At 54.9% G+C, this 19,883-nt stretch overlaps 3 protein-coding genes across 3 annotated transcripts in view; all 3 read left to right on the top strand.

Moving 5' to 3' along the window:
• Window positions 1-94: 94 nt before the first annotated feature.
• CITED1 (Cbp/p300 interacting transactivator with Glu/Asp rich carboxy-terminal domain 1) lies at window positions 95-2,227 on the top strand. Its single transcript, XM_051786704.1, has one exon. The coding sequence runs from the start codon at window positions 1,553-1,555 to the stop codon at window positions 1,958-1,960; it is 408 nt and encodes a 135-aa protein (XP_051642664.1). The 5' UTR covers window positions 95-1,552; the 3' UTR covers window positions 1,961-2,227.
• Window positions 2,228-3,083: 856 nt separating this feature from the next.
• Window positions 3,084-7,233, top strand: RPS4X (ribosomal protein S4 X-linked). Its single transcript, XM_051786584.1, has 7 exons — window positions 3,084-3,160; window positions 3,380-3,457; window positions 3,868-4,048; window positions 4,461-4,558; window positions 5,627-5,798; window positions 6,321-6,478; window positions 7,075-7,233. Exons 1-7 carry the CDS (start codon window positions 3,158-3,160, stop codon window positions 7,174-7,176), a joined length of 792 nt encoding a protein of 263 aa, XP_051642544.1. The 5' UTR covers window positions 3,084-3,157; the 3' UTR covers window positions 7,177-7,233.
• Window positions 7,234-17,282: 10,049 nt separating this feature from the next.
• The window catches only part of DCX (doublecortin), a 91,673-nt gene continuing 89,072 nt past the window's right edge, over window positions 17,283-19,883 (top strand). Inside the window, exon 1 of the mRNA XM_051786526.1 lies at window positions 17,283-17,317. The gene's annotated coding sequence lies outside the window, so the exon portion shown is untranslated. The remainder of the gene's footprint in view (window positions 17,318-19,883) is intronic.

Genomic DNA, 19,883 nt, shown 5'->3' with positions numbered 1-19,883 from the left:
TGCCAGTGCTCTTTTCCACAGCATCCCCCCCCACCCTGCAAGGCCATGGGTGGGTTCCTGAAATCCTGTGCAGAGGGGCCAGACCCTGGGGATCCTCTCCAGAGTGTCGAGGGAGATTCAGTGTGGCAGCTCCTATCCCAGGAGATCTTGGATGAACCTCCAGATGCCCCAGTGCCCCATGTGGGTGGCCACAAGGCATCTAAGCAAGGGAACAGGTAAACGGGTACAGAGGTATCCGGGGCAGATCTCTCCCGATGCCTCAGGCCACAGAGCCTGGCCTCTGCTGCTCTTGTCCCCTCATTGACCTGGCCCACGGAGCTTTTGTTGTGCTGGGATTTTTTTAAGATGTCCAGTCACTGTGGGAAAGCATATTTCCTGTGGCTTTAATTAGATTACTCTGGAATAAATAGCAAGATGAAGGGGCTCCCAGCCTGGCCTTGACTTTGTTTTGCTCTCTTGTTTTTCTCTGCCGATTGAAACAACAGGAAATCTGGCGTGGAGGGAGTTCAGCAGGATGTGGCTCCCATGACTCCTGACCCCCTTCTCCACTTCCATGTACCCTTGGCACCTGCTGTGGTGTGGTGTGGTGTGATGGGGAGAGACCAGTCTTGTGTGGTGACTGCTGGCAGGAGGCTGGTGCTGCCACCAGCACAGCAAAGGGTTCCAGCGTCCTGGGGCCTGTTCAGCCAGGGGAAAAGTGAGGAAGGAGAGAGCAGAGAAGCTGGCCAGCTGCCTCCTCTGACCAACCTGAGGGCCCCACATGCTCTGTCCCTGCACCAGGCAGACTGCCCTGTGAGCTGTGGGAGCTGCTTCAGGAACAGAACTGGGAAAATAAACAATAGGAAACCCCACAAGTGTCAAGCATTGCAGTACTAAATGGGCTTTAGGTGAGGTGCAGGGAGACTTGTAGGCAGGTTGCCCACCCACAGACAGCTGAGAAAACTGAGCCGTGGGGTAAGGCACCCCTTCTGCCATCCCCATCCACGTCTCCAACTGTGGAGAGACAATTGGAGCTCAACTCGGTGCAAAACAAGAAAAGTGCAAAAGGTGGGACGAAGGCTCGGAGGGTGCCCCCAGTGCCACCACAAACAGCCCCCTCACACCCAAATCCGTTCTCCAGCTGGCTGAGGGCACCAGTCCTCGTTGCCCTGGCAGCCCGGCCACCACCTGAACCCCACTGTTGTTCCCTACAGGTGTTACAAGCGTGTTCCAGCCTGGACAGGGGGAGACCAGGTGAGGTCCCATCCCAGGGAGGACGCAGAGGAACCCAGCCTGAAAGGGCGGGACACGGGGGCTGACCGGGGGCCGGAGGGGCAGGCGGTGCCAGCACCGCCCCCCTGGGCTGTCCCGCCCCGCCCGCCCCGCCCTGCCCGACCGGCTCGCCCGACGGCCCAGCTTCCCTTCGCCTTCCCCCGCGCCGTGGCCGCTATAAATCAGACGGCGGCGGCTGCCCCCGGGGATTGGGGCCATCCAGGCGAGTGCGACCGGGCTGCCTCTCCAGCCTCCCTCCCCGTCTGGATACCTCGCCGGACCACCCCCGCAGAGCCCGGAGATGAGCTCTCCACAATCCCCTGCCCGGGGCACGAAGGACCTCGAGGTGGCGGCGATGCTGCCGGGATCCCCGCCTGCCCCCGCCGCCCCTGTGGCCCCGCGGGCGGGTTCCCAATTCCTGGCCAGCTGGCGCCTGCAGAAGCTCCGCATCCCGCACCGCACCTCGGGGCGAGCCCGGCGCCGCACGGAGCCCCGCTCGCCACCCGCGCGGGGCCTGGGGCCGCGGGGCGCGGGGAGCCGCCCCCTCCAGCCCGCCCGCCCCGGCATCATCGACTCGGACCCGGTGGACGAGGAGGTGCTCAGGGCGCTGGTGCTGGAGCTTGGCCTCGACAGGGCGGACGAGCTGCCGGAGCTCTGGCTCGGCCACCACGAGTTCGACCCCCCCGCGGACCTGCCGGCCGGCTGCTGAGGCTGGAGGGCTCCAGCTGGGGCGGGGGGCTCCGGCCTCACCCCACCCACCGGGACCCCGTGGTCCGGTGCCGCTAGGCGCGGGCAGCTCCCCGGCTGCCCCACGGGCCGGTGCTGCGGGCGCAGAGAGCGCTCGGAGCCCGGCCGAGGGTGGGAAGGGGCAGAGGAGGGGCTGCGGTCGCGCTGCCCGCCCCCCAAAACGCGGGCGTCACGCTGGGCCAGGCGGCTCAGGCTGCTGTGTAATAAAATCTGGGAGGACTGTTCCGTCCTGTCTGTGCCCCTTTCCTTGTCCATCTCCGTGGAGGACACTGTGGGAAGCGGCCCCGGGTGGAAGGAGGGTCTGCCCCCCGCAGCTCCTGAGCCTTCTCTCGGATTACAGTGGCAGTACAGAGGTGCCACCTCGGTGATGTCCCCGCGGGAACGGGACCTCTGTCCCACCCGCTGCGGGAGCATTGCCGTGGGGCCGCTGCACTGGGCTGCCTGGCGGGGCGCGGGGGTCTGGGGGTGTCCCGGGGACTCCGGAAAGCTGTGGGGACACGTCTGCCTCCTTGGGGGGCGCAGCCGGGAGCACTGACCCTCCCAAATGCCTTCGGTAGCGGGTGCTTAGGCCCGGAGTCGGTTTTGGGGGGGCTGCGTGGAGTCCCTGGTCCACCCCGTGAGGGGCTGCGGGCGAGAGGACGGCAGTGGATCGTCACAGGTGTCACCGCTGGCTCAGGTCCCGACACGCTCACGCTGTCCCAAACCGCAGGGGCACAACGTGGGGGAGCTGTCCCACGGGAACACCAGCGAGGACCGGGAAGGAGCCGGTCATCCTGCCCCGTGCGTCCCGACACAAGCGCGATGTCTCCAAGCTTGGTGTCCTCGAGCAGGGTGTCCCGAGCGCAGTGTCCTCGATCGCGGTGTCCCTGAGAGAGGTGTCCCCGATCTCGGTGTTCCCCAGCGCGATGTCCCCGAGCTGGGTGTCCCCGATCATGGTGTCCCTGAGCGGGATGTCCCGATGGCGGTGTCTTCGAGCGGGGTGTCCCCGATCGCGGTGTCCCGATCGCGTTGTCCCCCTCGGATCTCTCTCGCCCTCCCCGTCACCCCGCAGGCGGCGCTGGTCCTCCGCGCCGCTAGGGGGCGCCGCCCGCCGCCGTTGCCGCGCTGTGCGGAGGCGGGGCGGGCCGGAAGCGCGGCCCTTTCCCGGCGGAGCGCAGCCATGGTGAGAGCGCGGCGCGGCCGCTCCCCGCCCTCATCCGTCGCCATCCGCTGCTCCCCGCGGGCCGCGGCCGCCCCAGCCCGGGGCAAGAGGCGCGGGAGGGAGCCCCGCGCCGGGGCTCGGGGGGCGGGAGGCTGAGGGGGCCGGGGAGGGGCGGCTGGGAGGGCCCCGCGATGGCGGCGGCCCGTAGTGCATCACCCCGTAACACGTCCCGTCCTGTAGGCCCGCGGCCCCAAGAAGCATCTGAAGCGCGTGGCTGCGCCCAAGCACTGGATGCTGGACAAGCTGACGGGCGTCTTCGTGAGTGCGGGACGGGGTCGGGGTTGGGGTCGCATCAGGGGAGGTGCTCGGTCGCTGGTGAGCTTGGGCAGTTGGGCAGCTCGGGGGCTGTTCGCTGTTAGGGGCTCTGTGAACAGCATTCGTGTTTCCCCTGTTTGAAGAGGATGCGGTGGTGGGGTCGTCGGCAGCTCTCTTTTAACTTACCTGTTGCGCTTTCCCGTCGCTGGGGTGACATAAGTGGTTGTGCTGTGTCGGGAGCAGCTCTGTGAGGCCGGCAGGACACGGGGGAAACTGCCGCGAATGCCAAGAACAGGAAGCTGTGTCCGGTTGCTGTCTGTGTGGCAGCTGCACTCTGGACCTCTGCCCTCGGGTTCCTCCTCTGGGGGTGGTCGGTGCTGCTCGAGCCCCCAGCAGAGGGTTTCTGCCCGCAGGCACCCCGTCCATCAACAGGCCCTCACAAGCTGAGGGAGTGCCTTCCCCTCATCATCTTCCTGCGCAACCGGCTGAAGTATGCCCTGACAGGGGACGAGGTGAAGAAGATCTGCATGCAGAGGTTCATCAAGATCGATGGCAAAGTCCGCACGGACATCACTTACCCTGCAGGCTTCATGGGTGAGCAGGGCTGGGGCAGGACCTGGGGCAGCTCTGCACTGGTGGGGGGAATGTTTTAGTGGGCTGGCATGATTTGGAGGGGAAAGGTATTTCCCTGGTGGATCTGAAGAAAAAATATGTATAAGCAGTTGTTATTTAGTTGGAGTTGTGCACTGCAATGACTGCCAAAGCCAGATACCTGTAGGCTGTAACTGCATGCATGAGCTGTGTAAATTGCTGTTCAGATCCCACCATTGGGCAGTTTTTGCTAATTTGCAGCCTTATCACAGCAAAGGATGTGAGCCTGTGGTCAGGGGGAGATCCCAACCTTGTCATTCACATCCGAAGCGTTTTTCAGCAGTCCCTGGCTCTTTTTAAACGTGAGTTAAAAGTCTTGGGTGATGAGCTGATTTATTTCCCTCTCTGCCATCAGATGTCATCAGCATCGAGAAGACAGGCGAGCATTTCCGCCTGGTGTATGACACCAAGGGCCGGTTTGCTGTTCACCGCATCACAGCTGAGGAGGCCAAGGTGAGGGGCTTGGTGTGAGCGTGGGCCCAGTTGGGTTTGGTTGGGGCAGGGCTTCCTCTTTGGCGTCTCCTGAATGAGAGCTGTTGTCTTTCTTCCCTGACAGCTGAGGCCATGCTGTGCTTGAGAAGATTGGGGCCTTCAGGGTTGGGGTGAAGCTGCTGGTGGGAGGAGGTCTCTTGGTGACACAAGAGCAGCTCCCAGATGGCTGCAGGTGCATTGTCTGGTGCTGGAGATGATGCTGCTGGCATGGACCAGGTCACCTGCACAGGGAGCTTTGGGGTGGGAGTAAGCCTTGGCTTTGCCAGCTAACAGTGATCAGAAACGTGAAACTGCCTGTGGTGTAAAAGCCTTGAAATCTTTCTTGGGTCAGTTATGGAAGTCTTAATAAAACTGCCTTCTCACCCTGGGTGCTGGGGAGCAACTCCTGCATGTGTCTCCTTAACCCAGGCATGTTGTTGTGCCTGAGCTGTGAGTCTGCTCTGCTTCCTTGGGGCAGGTCATGCAGGCACACGACAATGTGGAGGGCAGAACTGGTTGTGCTAAAGCTGCCTGTGGTGTGGTGTGGGACTTCTGCACCCCCCGTGATGTGCTTTTGCCTGTGACTGCCACTCTGTGTTGGCCCATGAGTGAGTGGCTGTGAGGGAGTTGGGGATGACAGGCAGCAGGGAAATCAGAGTGCCCTAGAGGAGAGAATACAGAGCTCTCTTGGGCACTGGAGAAATACAGGCTCTGCTGTGTGCCCACAGGCTTCATGGTAAAATGAGGGACCTGCCCTGGTGAAGACTTTCCCCGGGAAAGTGCAGCCAGTGTTTGTGCAGAGGCTGAAGCCCAAGGTGGGCAGCTGCTCCCACAGCAGAGGTGTTTTCTGGTGGAGCTGTAGCAAAGCTGCAGTGGCAGCTGTTGGAGAGGCATTACTTGGGCAGGGAGCTGGGCAAGTCGCTGCCTGGACTCGTGTCGTGCAGTGTCTGCGTGTCCTGCTGTGGCTGGTGGCTCTCTGGGGGACAAGAGTCCCCTGGTCCATGGGCTGCTGAGCTGCCTCAGCTGAGCAGTGCTGGGTTTTGTTTGCAGTACAAGCTGTGCAAGGTGAGGAAGATCTTCGTGGGCACCAAAGGAATCCCTCACCTGGTCACCCACGATGCCCGCACTATCCGCTATCCTGACCCCCTCATCAAGGTGAATGACACGGTCCAGATTGACCTGGAGACGGGCAAGATCACAGACTTCATCAAGTTTGACACAGGTAGGTCTTGCATCCCATGTGAAGCGCTGTACCCATCCCCAGTATGGAGAGCAGTGTGGAGGTTAACACATGCCAGGCATATCTGCTCTGAAGTACAGAGGCAATGGTGTCAGCTTTGGGAAGGGGGTTGTTTCCCAAGGGCATCTCCACCTGGAGCTGGAGCAGGGATTCCTCCTGTGTGCTGGCAGTGGGAGGCATTGGTGTAGGGACTTGGGGTGTTCTGAGGCACCAGGGAGAAGCAGCCAGCTGGCAGGGAGGTGCTTGAGCCTGGCGCTTGTGGGGCTGTGCGTGACAAGCTCTGGGCAGCCATAGGGACAGTCCTGTCTCTTTGTGGTGGGAGAAGGTTTCAGTCACAGAGCTGTGGGCAGTGCCAGCATGGGTGGGATGGGAATGCCTCCTTGGTGCTGGCAGAACTGAGAAGGTGGTGGGAAATGTTTGGTATGGGCCGAGAGCCCAGGTGGGAAGGGCTTCTCCCACAGCATCTGGTGCCAACTCTTGTCACACTTGTATTCCCTCACCCAGGTAACCTGTGCATGGTGACTGGTGGTGCCAACTTGGGCCGTATTGGGGTGATCACCAACCGGGAGAGACACCCTGGGTCGTTTGACGTGGTCCATGTGAAAGACGCCAACGGCAACAGCTTTGCCACCAGGCTCTCCAACATCTTCGTTATTGGCAAGGTAAGCCCGTGGGGACACCAGCTGGGGAGTTCTCTCCTGTTGTGAGGGGGTGCTGGCTGAGGCAGAGAGCCTTGGTGTCTCCTTAGGCAGCTGCCTTCCCACACAGTGAAGCTCCAGTGCTGGCCTCGGGTCTGGCTCAGCTCCTTGTATTTCTGCCTGTTCTGTGAAGGGGAAGCATCTGCAAATTTATGAATGGAGACATTTTCAAGAAGCAGCCCTGTGGTTTTTGAAACCTGAGAGCTGGGGGGCTGAGGAGTGCTCAGACCTTGGTATGACCTGGGCAGCTGCCCTGACTGAGTGCCCCTCCAGTGCCTCTACTGTTTTGCCATCCCCGATGGACTCTTTGTCCAGGTTGGAAAGGGACAGCATTTCGGTTTTGGCTGAAGTGCATCCTTCATGGATGTGACTGAAGGAGGCAGCTGTAAACCTGTGCATTTTTCGCACCTTCCTAATTGGCTTCTGCTGGGCCAATGCCACAGCCGTGTGTAGCTGGCCCAGCATGGGCAGTGGTGGGCTTCTGCTGCTTTCCCCCTGAGAGGTAGAGCTCTGCTGCTATCCACGTTTCCTGGTGTGACGTGCCTTCTTCCTTGCTGCAGGGCAACAAGCCATGGATCTCCCTGCCCCGTGGAAAGGGCATCCGCCTGACCATTGCTGAAGAGAGAGACAAGAGACTGGCGGCCAAGCAGAGCAGTGGGTGAAGTCCAGCTTGGGCTGGTGCTGGTGCTGTCAGTGTGTTAATTAAACAGTTTACCACATGGCTGTGTGACTGGCTGGGGAGTGTCCCACGGCTGGGGGGAGCTGTGCTGCCTGTACCAGGCCCTGCTGTGCTCTCCAGAAGGGCCTGCTGCTCTGGGGGGGACTCCTGGTGATCTCTGCAACTGCCAGAGCCATCTTCCAGAAAGGCAAGGAGGAGGGGTGGGAGAGCCTTCAGGCTGCTCTGTCCCTGAGAAGGTATTGGCACAAATGTTCCTGGATGCCGCAGGGATGTGCTGGAGGATCTGGGGACTGGGGAGAGCCAGCTGGGCTGTAGCCAGTGGTGCCAGGTCAGCTTGAGGCCCTTGAGGATGCCCTGGGAATTGCCCCGGCCCTGGGGCTGAGCAGAGAGAAGGGCGTGGTGGCTCCAAGGGTGCTGTTGCTCAGTGTCCCAGGCCTGGCTGGCAGGTGTGCCCTGGGGGGCCCCTCACGGGCTGCTCTTCGGTGCCTTTTCTGTTGAGGTGCAGGGTGCCAACAGCCAGGAGAGGAGGCCCCTGTGCTGGGGGTGGCAGTGCTGATGCTGGAGCTCTTGGGAGGGACTAAACGAAAGGGGAATGGGCTGCTGGGGTCCCCGAGCACTGGCCTGGGGATGGGCAGATGCCCTGCAGGAGCCACGGGAGCAGCCGTGGCTGTGGGAACGGCCCTGGAGGCCAAGGTGGGCAGGGGTGGGCAGTGTGCCCGGGCAGCAAGGGCAGTCCTGCCAGCTGGGTTGTGCCAGCTGTGCCAGCAACTACTCAGGAGGCACTGTGGGGAAGGGGATGGTGTGCCTGGACACTGTTCAGGAAGGGGCTGCCACATCCAGGTGGACATGAGCACTGGTGGAGCAATGCCAGTGGAGGCCCCAGTGGTTGGGAGCTGGAGGCACAGAAGAGACACGACTTCTTGGCATGGAGAAGAAGAGCACAGAGGCTCTTCTGCTCTGCCTGCTGGCATCTGTCTGCCAAGATGGACCAGGCACAGACGTGCACAATTGGAAAATTAGCATCTTTTATTGGCTTCATCAAGTGTCTGTGGCAAAATGTGGTTGAGCCTCATGAAGTGTCTGCAGACAAGTGTGTTCTGACAACATGATGTCCTTGGGAAAGCTGAATGCCTGTGGCACCACCCATGTCGCCATCCCTTGAGTCTCCCTGTGCTGCTCCCTCTGGAAGCTGCACGAGTTCAGAGCAGCAGCACCTCCAGGGACTTGCATGGTGCTGGCACTGGTGCTCAGACTGTCCTGTGATGCACAGACTGAGCAGCCAGAAAGCAAAAAAATGCCACTTCCATTCAGCCCGCTCCCTGCTGCCGTGCGCTGACCAAACTGTGGAACTGCAGCTGTGCGGCACCGCGGGACCACCGGCACCGGCAATGCGGGACCAGCACCGCGGGACCACCGGCACGGCGAGGCCACCGGGACTGGCACTGCGGGACTGGCACTGCAGGGCTGTTGTTGGTGCTGCCTCCCTGTAAAGGAGACGCCGCTGCTGCCCCAGGGCACAACATCGGTGGTGCTCGAAGTACAAAGCGTAGCTCAACGAGAAGGCTTCTCCAATAAACTTGGTCTAAGCCTTCCACTTCCCCCCACGACACGAAGCTGTTGGGGTCTATAGGGTCTGTGAGCCTTATGGGGACTGTAAGGGCTGTGGTGGCTATGGGGTTTGTGAAGGCTATGGGGGCTGTAAGGGTTATAGGAGCTGTGAGTGCTGGATGGGCTGTGAGGGCTATAAGAGCTGTGGTGTTTATGGGTGCTGTGAAGGCTATAGGAACTGTGATGGTTATGGACTGAGTGCTATGGTTGCAGTGAGGTCTATAGGAGCTGTGATGGCAGTGAGGGTTGGGAGTGCTGTCAGGGCTCTAGGGGGTCTGGGGCTTTGAGGGTTCTGGGGGCTGTGAAGTCTGTGTGGGTTCTGGGGGCTGTGTGGGTTCTGGGGGCTGTGTGGGTTCTGGGGGCTGTGTGGGTTCTGGGGGCTGTGTGGGTTCTGGGGGCTGTGTGGGTTCTGGGGGCTGTGAGGGTTCTGGGGGCTGTGTGGGCTATGTGGACTGTGAGGGCTGTATGGGCTGTGAGGGATATGGGGTTTTGAGGGCCATGGGGGTTGTGAGAGCTACGGGGGCTGTCAGGGCTATGTGGTCTGAAAGGGCTATGAGGCTCTGGAGACTGTAGGGGATATGAGGACTCTCAGGGCTATGGAGGCTGTAAGAGCTGGGAGGGCTCTGAGGGGTATGGGGACTTTGAGGGCTATGAGTGCTTTGAGATCTGTGGAGTTTCTGGGGTCTCAGATCTCTCAGGGTTATGAGGTTGTTGAGGGCTATAGGGGCTCTGTGGGTTCTGAGTTCTGCTAAGGCTATGGGGTCTGGTGAGGGCTGAGAGGACTATGGGGACTGTGAGGGCTAGGGGGGCTCTGAGGGCCAAGGGGTCTGTTACAGCTATGGGGTCTGTGAGGTCTATGAGGGCTGTGGGTTCTATGAGGGCTCTAAGGGCTGTGAGGACTCTGGGGGCTGTGTCTCTCCTCAAACTTCTTTTTTCAAGGCTGAACAATCCCAGTTCTCTCAAGCCTTTTGTCATACAGGAAGCTTTGCTGCCCTTGGCTCATCTTTGTGGCCCTTCTCTGGACTGTCTCCAGCTTGCCTGTGTCTTTTTTTTTTGTAATGGGGACCAGAACTGAACACAGTATTCCAGGTGGGGCCTGACAAGCACTGAGCAAATTGGGATTTGGTGTGCTCTGGTCCGTTGGTTGTTTGCAAAAGCTGAATTGTTCAGCTGCTGGAGGCTAACAGGCAGCCTGCAGCACCCCAAGGTGCTGTGTTCCCTTGGGGGCTGAATTAGTCTACCTGAAGTTGTGTGGGTGACAGACCCTCTGGAATTCCCCATATCAGTGTTGGATGGTACCCCTGCCACAGCTCTGAGCCTGCAGCCAGTAGGGCATGGGAGTAACCCACTAACAAGTTCTTGTTGCTCAGCACAGAGCAGAGGTTGGCCTGCTGTGTTTCACAGGACCTGGTTTTGCAGCTTAAAACATAGCAGCTCAAGCTTGTGGTTCAAAATTTGCTGGTAGTCAAGATACATGTTCTTAAAAGAATGAAGAGACCTTCTACAAGGTCTTGAATTTGTTTAGTTCCTCAAGTCTGAGCTACCCCTCACTGCTTTAGCAGTATTCATTCCTGCAGAGTTCCCCTCCCAACCACTTTCAATTTCTTTCCTATTCCATATAACTCCTTCTGTACTCTGTCCATCCATGTCCTTCTCAAACCATTGTCACCACCCCCAGCCCACCTCAGGCTCACATAGAGTTTGTGGGAGCAAAGCCAATTCACTGTGATGTTCATATTTCAGTGAGTGGGTTACATGGGACAGGGCTGCAGCAGAAAAGCAGCAGTGGGCAGCTGTTTCCCATTTATTCACATGTAACCTCCACAGCACTGTCAGCAGAATATTAAACAAGGTTTTAGCATCTGCTTTTTTGGTTGGTTGGGTGTCAGCCAACTGCTCCTGAATTCTGAGATTGACTAAGTGTCTGCATATCTCATTAGCAGGGTGAGCTAATCTTTACCACTCACTGCCACAGCAAACCTCAGCAGCTCTCAGGTCCTTTGCAGAACATAATTGTTGTCTACAAGTGTTTGATTCTGGCAACTTCTGTTGCCAAGGCACAGCTTGGGCTTTCCTCTGTTTCATAGGGATTGTAGGAAATCTCCTGGCTGTACTAGACTGAAAAAAGCTGGTCACCGTTAGGACAAACTGTCCAGCCCACAGCTGGATAAACATGTCCTGAGGTGGGTGAGCAATCGGCTCATGGGTTCAGCACAGAGGGTGACAGTGACTGGGGTGACATCAGACTGTCACCTGTCACCAGTGGGGTTCCACAGGGCTCCATCTTAGGCCCTGTGCTCTCCAACATCTTCCTAAATTTCTTTGGAATGCAGGACTGGAAGGGACACTGAGCAAGTTTACCGATGATACAGAACTGGGAGGAGCTGTTGACTCCCTGGAAGGCAGGGAGGAGGCCCTGCAGAGAGACCTTGATAGATCCAAGGGCTGGGAATCACCAACTGTGGGAAGTTCAACGAGGGGAAGTGCCGGTTCTGCCCTTGGGATGGGGCAACCCCGGATGGACGGACAGACTGGGAACGAGAGGCTGGAAAGCAGTGCCGGGAAAGGGACCTGTGGGTCCTGGTCAGTGGCCAGTTGGACAGTCAGCAGTGCCCTGGCAGCCAGGAGGGCCAACTCTGTCCTGGGGGCATCAGGCCCAGCATGGCCGGCCGGCCAGGGACAGGATTGTCCCGCTCCGCTCTGCCCTGGGGCGGCCTCACCTCAACACTGGGGGGACACAATGGAAGGAAGGTATGAAACTCTTAGAAAGCATCCAAAGGAGGCAATGGAGATGGAGAAGGGCCTTGAGGGGAAGCCATGTCAGCACACTGAGGGCACTTGGTGTGTTCAGCTGGGGAAGAGGAGATTGAGGGGAGACCTCACTGCAGTTACAACTTCCTTGGGAGGGGCAAAGGAGGGGCAGGGACTGAGCTCTGCTCTGGGGGGACCAGGGACAGGACCCAGCGAGTGGCCTGGAGTTGTGTCAGAGGAAGTATAGGTTGGATCTCAGGAAAAGGTTCTTCCCCCAGAGGGTGGTTGGGCACTGAACGGGCTCCCCATGGCAGTGGGCACAGCCCCAAGGCTGCCAGAGCTCAAGGAGGGTTTGGATGATCCTCTGGGACACAGGGTGTGACTCTTGGGGGTGGTCCTGTGCAGGGCCAGGAGTTGGACTCGATGATCCTTGTGGGTCCCTTCCAACTCAGCAGATTCTGTGATCCTATGATTCTGTGAAAATGATTGTGCCTTTTCTCTGGTGAAAAAACCCCCAAAACATTTAGCTTGCCTCTCTGCTAGGTTTTAAACCACAGTACAGAATCGAGGGCAGTATACTCTTGCTGGCCCAAGGTGACATCTAAGCAGTCATGTTTGTATTCCAGGTGAAACCCCAAAGACATTCTAAGAGGTTACCATTTGTGGTGGGCTGCAGCTTCCTGAGGCTTCCTCACACCAGTCAGTTCATTCTCAGCTCTTTCACCACTGTATGTTCTGGTGAGCAGAGGCTATTCCAAGAGATCACCCAGTAGTAAGGAAAAGGAAGTGGATAAAAACAGAAGGGCAAGATGCCATCTCACAAGTCCCACAACTAAACTGGCACCTTCTCTCTGCATCTGGTTCTGTGTCCACCCTACAGCCACCGGGGTGATCATACTCCTCACCAGCTGTTAGGAAAGAAAATATCTCTTCTCCATGTCACAGCGAAGGCTCTTACCTGCAGTACATTTACAAATACTTCACCCAGTCTACTTTTAAGTAATGAACTTTTCACTAATTAAGAGGAAATAGCATAGGTGAAGTGTATTTTCTGTGCTGACAGTGACTTTGCCTTTGGCAGGTTCCTCTGATCAGTCTGATTCTGTCCACTGAAGTGGCAGAGCTTAAATTCCACTGGGCACAAGTAAAGTCCAGTCACTGAAGAACAACATCAGAACACTCTGTAGTGTAATCAACTCTGCTAATTTAAATCTAAGTCCTCCAAAGGTAATTTAAATCTCAAAATCTTCCTGAATCAGCTGATCTCCTTTCGAGTAGCAGGAAGATTTGTACCACTACTTTTTTTACACATAAAATGCCTCTTGGCCATTCAGATTTTGAGATATTTCATTTTCAGTGGCTATAATTCCACAAGGTACTGTCATGTTTTGTAAAATGTACAGACACTTTGCAATGCATGACCTGTGATATAGAAGCTGTCTTCTCCCATCAAATATTTCCTGTAGGCAGGAAAACACTTTTAAAAAGAAATGAAGACAATATCAAATTCTTTCCTGCTCATTGTTCCAGAAAAGCACAATCTCAGACCTAATGGTAAGACAAGATCCACAAAAGAAGAGCTCTTTTCAAAGGAATCCTGTGTTAATAGAAGTTGGCACCTCAGTCTCTACATTCACACATTTCTGTATGTGGAAATCAGGACTGTCACCTTTGGACACACATCCTGTTCTTTCTGGTAGTGGGAGATTGAGGTCTTTCACAGATCTACTGACAGGTAATGATTCTCTTGGTTGCCCTGCTTGTGATTGTCACAGCACATCAGATTCATTGCCAGCTGAGGTAAGACTTATGAGTCTGACAAGAAATGTTGAAGTGTCTGAGGTACTTTGGATAATTCATCTGAGAAAGAGGGTGAGTTCCTTGCACAGGAAACATGTTAATCTGCTGGAAAGAGCTACAGAGGTGCAGCTGAAGAGAGCACACAACCTACCTGCTCACCCACACAACCCCTTTCCTAATTAGATGGCTGATACCTGCAAAGCATGGCCTTCTTCCCAGCACAGGGAAACAAAAAATGTGTTTCCATTAGAGAGGTCCTGGAGACACTGCTGTTAAGAAGAGAGAGATATTAATTTCTGATTTCTTACCCTTTTTTTTCCGTGACTCAGCTATGCTTCCTTTTCTTTAGTGGGTTTTTCTGAAGGAACCGAGTGAAGTTTTAATAAATGCCTTTCTGAAGAAGAGCAGAATCCAGGTTTGGCCCGGCGAGCCCAGCCTTTTCCCTGGTTGCTGGAGGAGTTGCTCTGTGAGTGCCAGAAGACACTTTTTCCCACTGCAGAGTCCAGTGACTCCAGAGGGATGCAGCAATGGCAGGCAGGGTGCCACTTGAAACCAAACCCATGGACATGCTTTCTATTGCTGGTGTCTGTGGATTAAGGTTGAATGTTTTTTTTTCCAACAGAAAGCACGGTGGTGTAATGGCTAATGGCTGTTATCTGAGGCAGGTGATACCAAACTGCATTATCCAACCATGAAACCCCAAATCTCTCTGGGACTACAGCAGATAAAAGCAATCATCTCTGTAATTAATATGTTTGATAAGTAATGGGCAACCAGAGATGCAAGTAATGACAGAAGTAGCTGAGGATGACAAAGAGAGAGCAGTGGAGAACAAGAGCCGAACAGGGAATAGGCTGGGATGGCAACTGCAGAGTGCAGATTCGCTTCCCTTGCTCTCCCTTCTCTCCATGCTGTACATGTGCTCCTTGCTCTACCTCACCCCTGCTCCCCAGCTCTTCCCCAGCACCAGAGCGATGCTGGCAAGGGGCCACATCACACTCCAGATGGCTGGTACTCGCTGCTTCTGCCACAGGCTGAGGCAACGAGCTACTTATTCCAGAAACAAATCCAACGCTATTTACTTCAGGGAATAGTTATACTAGAATGAATTACTGCCTGCTTCATTTCTGAAGGATGTGTTCACCACTAGCTAAGACATCTTTCTTTAGCATCATCTGAATCTACTCCAGGACTTCCTGACCGAGGCATGGAGCAGACTGCTTTCTAACAAAGGTGTAGTAACACCTCTCCTCCTTGCAGGTGTTGGTCTGATGGTGACTGTCACTTTAGGACTGCTTACCCTTGTTTCTATTCATCCCATGGCAGTTTTTTTCCAGCTCATGTGCAGAACATAAAGGAACCAAAAGCTCTTTTTGCCAGCCAGTATGATGCAGGCTCTGCCAACATGTGAGTAGTTTGCTGGTGGTTGTTTGGAATGTTTGGTATCGCTTTACTCATGTTGTGTTCTTTGTTTCAGTGCTCTAGGAATGTCATTTCCTTGGATTTAGGGCGTTAGGGCTTGTATGTCATGATTTTGCTCATGGATCTCCTTGTATACCCTGGGGAGACTTTGCAGCACCAGAGACTTTACTGTAGGGCAGCTGAGCCAATGAATACTTTGCTTCTGCTGTGGTTGAAACCAATATGGGCCAGTCACAGTGAAAATGTTATCTTGGAACCAGTTCTTATTGATAGGAAAGTGAGTGGAAGCATGTGGAAAGGTCAGCGCATGGGGAGAGTGTGTGTGGGGAGAGTCTAGAAAATTGTGTCCCTCCTGGGATGTCTATATCCAGCTGGATTGTAGCTAAACTGGAGAGCAGAGATTAGTTAGGGAGTAGCAAAGATAAAACTGTGATGGGTGGTTGCTTCAAATTAACAAGTATAGTTTGGGTTAGAACTCTCTACAATCCTTTGGGGCAGAGAGATGTACAAAGTTGTTTGGGAAACACAAGACAGAGAACAGCTCTTATGCAAAGGAGAGGCTCAGAGAGCCCCTGAAGAAGCATAAGAAGAAGCTGAGTTCTACATCCTCTGTTAAGGAGCAGTAATCTGATGTTATTTTGAGAAGCCAGAAATATGAAAAGCCTAAGAGATTGGGAAAACTACTCTGTGTGTGGCAGCTGCTCATGAGACATCGTGTGTGCTTGTCCTGGGACTTGTCCAGCTCCTATCACTGTAGCAGAAATGCCACAGACATGCCACCATCCATGTCACACAGCTGTGAGCTGGCATCCAACCTGTCACAGCACAGGCTCACTCTGCTCCAACACCCACCTGACCCAATATGACCCCTGCTCTGTAACAAATCCAACGTGTGCAGTGACATATCTGACATCCACGTCCCACTAAATCCTGTAGTGGATTAGAAAAATATATATATAGGAGCTGAGATGAATATTAATAAGCAGTTCCTCACTGAAATCCAAATGTCTCCTAAAATCACCAGCTTTTCAGCCAACATAAATTAACATAAAACTACTGCTAATCTCTGTCCTGGGTGAGGGAGTGGAAAGCAGCCCTCCAGCACATCAACTCAGTGCCTAATTAAAAGCACCAGCTCAATCAGTAGTTCAGTGAATGGGACCTCCTGCCTTCTACCCCACTAATTAGCTGGATGTTGCTGTAATCTCATCCCTCACTAGACAGGTCACTCATATCCCCTTTAATGACTCCAAAATGGTCACTTGAAGTAGTCCTTCTATATGTGTTTGCCCTGGTCCCTGTCCCTCTGGAGGGATATCATTCAATTTTTCATCCCTTCTCAGGACAACTCATGTTGGTGAAGCATGTGCCTGTGTTTGAGGTCTGTTTGAGTGCTGGGGAGACTGAGCAGTCTCCTCAGTTTCAGATCCAAATTCTCCCCTTTGTAAATGTAGAAGCACAGGCTCAAGAACAGTCTGGACTTTAATCTGAGCAGGTATTTCTTGTGTGCTCTGTGTAGGCCAGGCTGGTAAGGCACAGTCAGCAGGCATATTGTGCTGGGCTCTTTCTCAGTACAGAGCTGAGCCAATGGCAGAAACATGGAGGAAAAACGTGTGGGTTGTGGCTTGTCTGAATTTGTGCTCTAGCTTCAGTCCTTGGGGTTCTGGTATGTCCCTAGGTACCCTGGTCCTGTGGCTCTGGGCAAGCCTTGCTCCTCCAAAAGAGGGAGCACATCAGCTCTGCAGGGACCATCAGACCGGCTCTGTAACAGCCTTTGAAAATCCGGGAAGGCTCTGAATGCTTAATGCAATATTGAAAATGTTTTCTGCATGTAAACCCTAATCACGAGCTGTTGGAGGAAGAGGGAAAGACGCCTGAACAGCAGCTCACTGCAATTCACTGCGTGAAGTAGGAGCTCTTTTGGAGCCAGCTCAAAGGAAACCCTGGGCATGGGGACTTGAGAAAATGGGCTGCGTGCACGGGGCTTTGTGCTGCGCTTTGAACAGCACTGCCCAAAGGAAACCACTTGCATCAACCTTCAGCGAGGGTGTGGAAGTGAGCAGGGAGGCTCTGGCACTGCTAAGGCACAGCAGTCAGCGACCACGTGCATCTGGTGTGAGCATCCCCCGTGTTAGCACTGAGAAGCTAGTTAGAATTTTATGGGATGAGTTAAAAGCTGCTGAAACGGGTATTTGGGGGAATACCACGAAGGTGTCTCTACTGCAGAGACTAAAACACCCAGGTGTTCCCTCTCGCCTCGTTTAAGAGACTAAAACACCCAGGTGTTCCCTCTCGCCTCATTTAATTGCAGTGACGCAGAACTCATCGGATCCTCTTGCTGCCTTGCTGAGGCAGGAAAGCAGATGCCCGGGGCTGCCCACGCTGCTGCCCCGCGTGGCTCTGGCAGCCGCGTGGCTCTGGCAGCCGCGTGGCTCGGACAGTTGCTGGAAACGAAACGCTTCTGGGGTTGCCATCTGCTGGTACCGCATTTAACTGCTGCGACTGGGGTAGCGAAAGGAACACCTACGAAAGGGGATCAAAAGGTAAGGTACCAGATAACCTGTTTTCTTCAAGTGTTTTGTAAGACCTTCATCCAGTTGTCTGCAGACCCTGCATTAAAGGGAAGAAAGCTGTGTTGTCTCCCTGTTTAGGGAGACTGTTCCTCGTATCTATTCTAATTTGAAATGGTGTCTTGCTATCACCCAATGGGCCACATGAATCAAATTATAATTAGCTTTGCAAAGCCTTCAGTTGGTCTGACTTGATTCACATAAGCTGCTAATGTTCCAATGCAATATTGACTAAGCTAAAATTCCATCTCTGGAGCTTGTTTTCCCTGAAATAGTTCAAATGATAAGTTAGTATAGTTCAAGCAAGGGGTGTTCTGTTTCTGATCCTGTGAGGCAAAAAAAAGAATATGTCTGTGTTCCTTTCCCCCTTTAGGGATGGTAAAAACAGAAAGGTGTGTAGAGATCTATCTGCATCATTGCTGGGAAGCAGCAGTCCAGGCCTGACTAACCATTCAAAATGATTTGAGAGAAGCTGAGCAGGGGGAGAAAGATAAGATGAAAGGCTCATGTGTTGAGATAAGAACTGGGAGATCGCTCAGCAACTACTGTCATGGGCAAAACAGATTTGTCTTGGGGAAATTAATTTATTACCAATCGAATCAGAGTAGGGTAGTGAGAAACAAAAGCAAATAATGAAATACCTTTTCCCCACCCCTCCCTTCTTCCTAGGCTCAGCTTCACTTGTGATTTTCTCCACCTCCTCCCCCTGAATGGTGCAGGGGGATAAAGAATGGGGCCTGTGGTCAGCTCATCACACATTGTCTCTGTTGCTCCTTCCTCTTCCCACTCTTTCCCTGCTCCAGTGTGGGGTCCACCCCATGACACACAGTCCTCCATGAGCTTCTCTGTGCCTCCTTTGGGCACATCCCCCTGCTCTAGTGTGGGGTCCTCCACGGGCTGCAGGTGGATCTCTGCTCCACCATGGACCTCCATGGACTGATGGGTCCCTTCCAGCTCAGGATATTCTATGATTTTATAATGATTCTGATTCCATGATTCTACAGCTTACAGGGTTGGGGGGCAGTGAACATCCTTCAGAGCTTGCACTGACCTTGCATATCACCAGCCCAAAAAGACAGGATCTTTCCTGGCTTCTTGCTGCCATGCCAAGGGGATGAAAGAAGAGGGGACTAATTTCTTTCTTGCCATAGAAATTTATACACAGATGGACTAACTGTTGTTCCTGTAAGTCCTTCCTGGGGGATTTCACAGCTGCAGCAGTGCTGCTAGTACAGCGCGGTGTTTGCTTCTCGTCCCCACCTGTCCTCCCTCCCGTGTCCCGGCGCCCGGCAGCGCTGCCCTGAGCAGCTCCGAGCCGGGACCGCTGTTCCCGATCCTGCTGCTCAGTGTCACCACGAGGTGGCATCGCTGCCCCCTCGCAGACACCCGCGGCACGGGGAGGTGGCTCCCGGCATCAGCGGGCCGGCACCCGAGCCCACGGGGGCACCCGAGCTCACGGGGGCACCCGAGCTCACGGGGGCACCCGAGCTCACGGGGGCACCCGAGCCCACAGGGGCACCCGAGCCCACAGGGGCACCCGCACGTCTGTGCTGCTCTGCGGGGCGCGGGGGAGGAACCCTCTGGGCGCTGAACTCGCACGGCGTTGTTGCCTCACGAATATTTCCTGCCGCATCTGCCAGACTCAGAGGGAGCCAACAGCGTGCAGTGATGCCACTGCATCCGTGGGAGTGTGTGTGACGGGATTTGCACTGCAGGGAGCACAACCGAACACCTCTCCATGTCTCCTCTCTGTGGAAGGGACAAGGAAGGAAGCCTGACATGGGTATCCCACAGAGAAGAGAGGGAAGAGTGCCATGGAAAAAGAGAATGAAAAGATCTCGGGCATGAACCAGCCTGTTGATGACTGGTGTGGGCTAGAAGCGAGACAAGCACTGCCTTTCATAACTCCCTGTCAGGGTAATGTCTACAGCCTTAGCCCACAAACTGGCTATTTGGGCCAGTCAGCAGAGCTGAGGCCTGGATGGCTGCGGGGTGACCACAGAGTCATGACCATGCCCGGGGGGACGTGCAGGCTCTTCATGTTGTGTGTGCCTTCAGTTAAACTCGAGAATGGGGTGTTTGAGCAGAGTGTTCCATGTGCTTTCAGGGTTAATAAACACAAGGATCAAACTGAAAATATTTGTTTGGTTGCCTAGACAGTGAAAGTCATCTAATCCAACAAACAGTTTGGATTTCTAATTGGAAACAGAATAGAACTTTAACTTGGAGCAGCAAAGCATTTAATGGATACAAAGAACAGTGTTTGTGGCTGTACCCTGTTCCTGTAGTGGGGCTGCAGTCAGCTGCTCTGCTTTTCTCTGGGAGAGAGTAGTGCCTGTAGCAATTGTATAATAATATACCATTATCCCGTGGTATAAAGCTGGGATGGGGACATTCTGCTGGGACTTCATGTACACACAACACTGGGGGCTGAGGTCTGTTGCTGCAGAAGGGCCCTCACCTTTGTAGTTTAGCTGATGCTAATGGAAGAGAGGACTGTGGTTACAGCCCACAGGGCCCTTGGTCAAGTCAGTTTGCC

This window comes from Manacus candei, unplaced genomic scaffold (genome assembly GCF_025592945.1).
Source record: "Manacus candei isolate 608988 ecotype Guabito, Panama unplaced genomic scaffold, ASM2559294v1 h1tg000003l, whole genome shotgun sequence".
NCBI lineage: Eukaryota > Metazoa > Chordata > Aves > Passeriformes > Pipridae > Manacus > Manacus candei.
The sequence above is the reverse complement of the archived record's forward strand: the minus strand, read 5'-3'. Positions and strand labels throughout refer to the sequence as shown.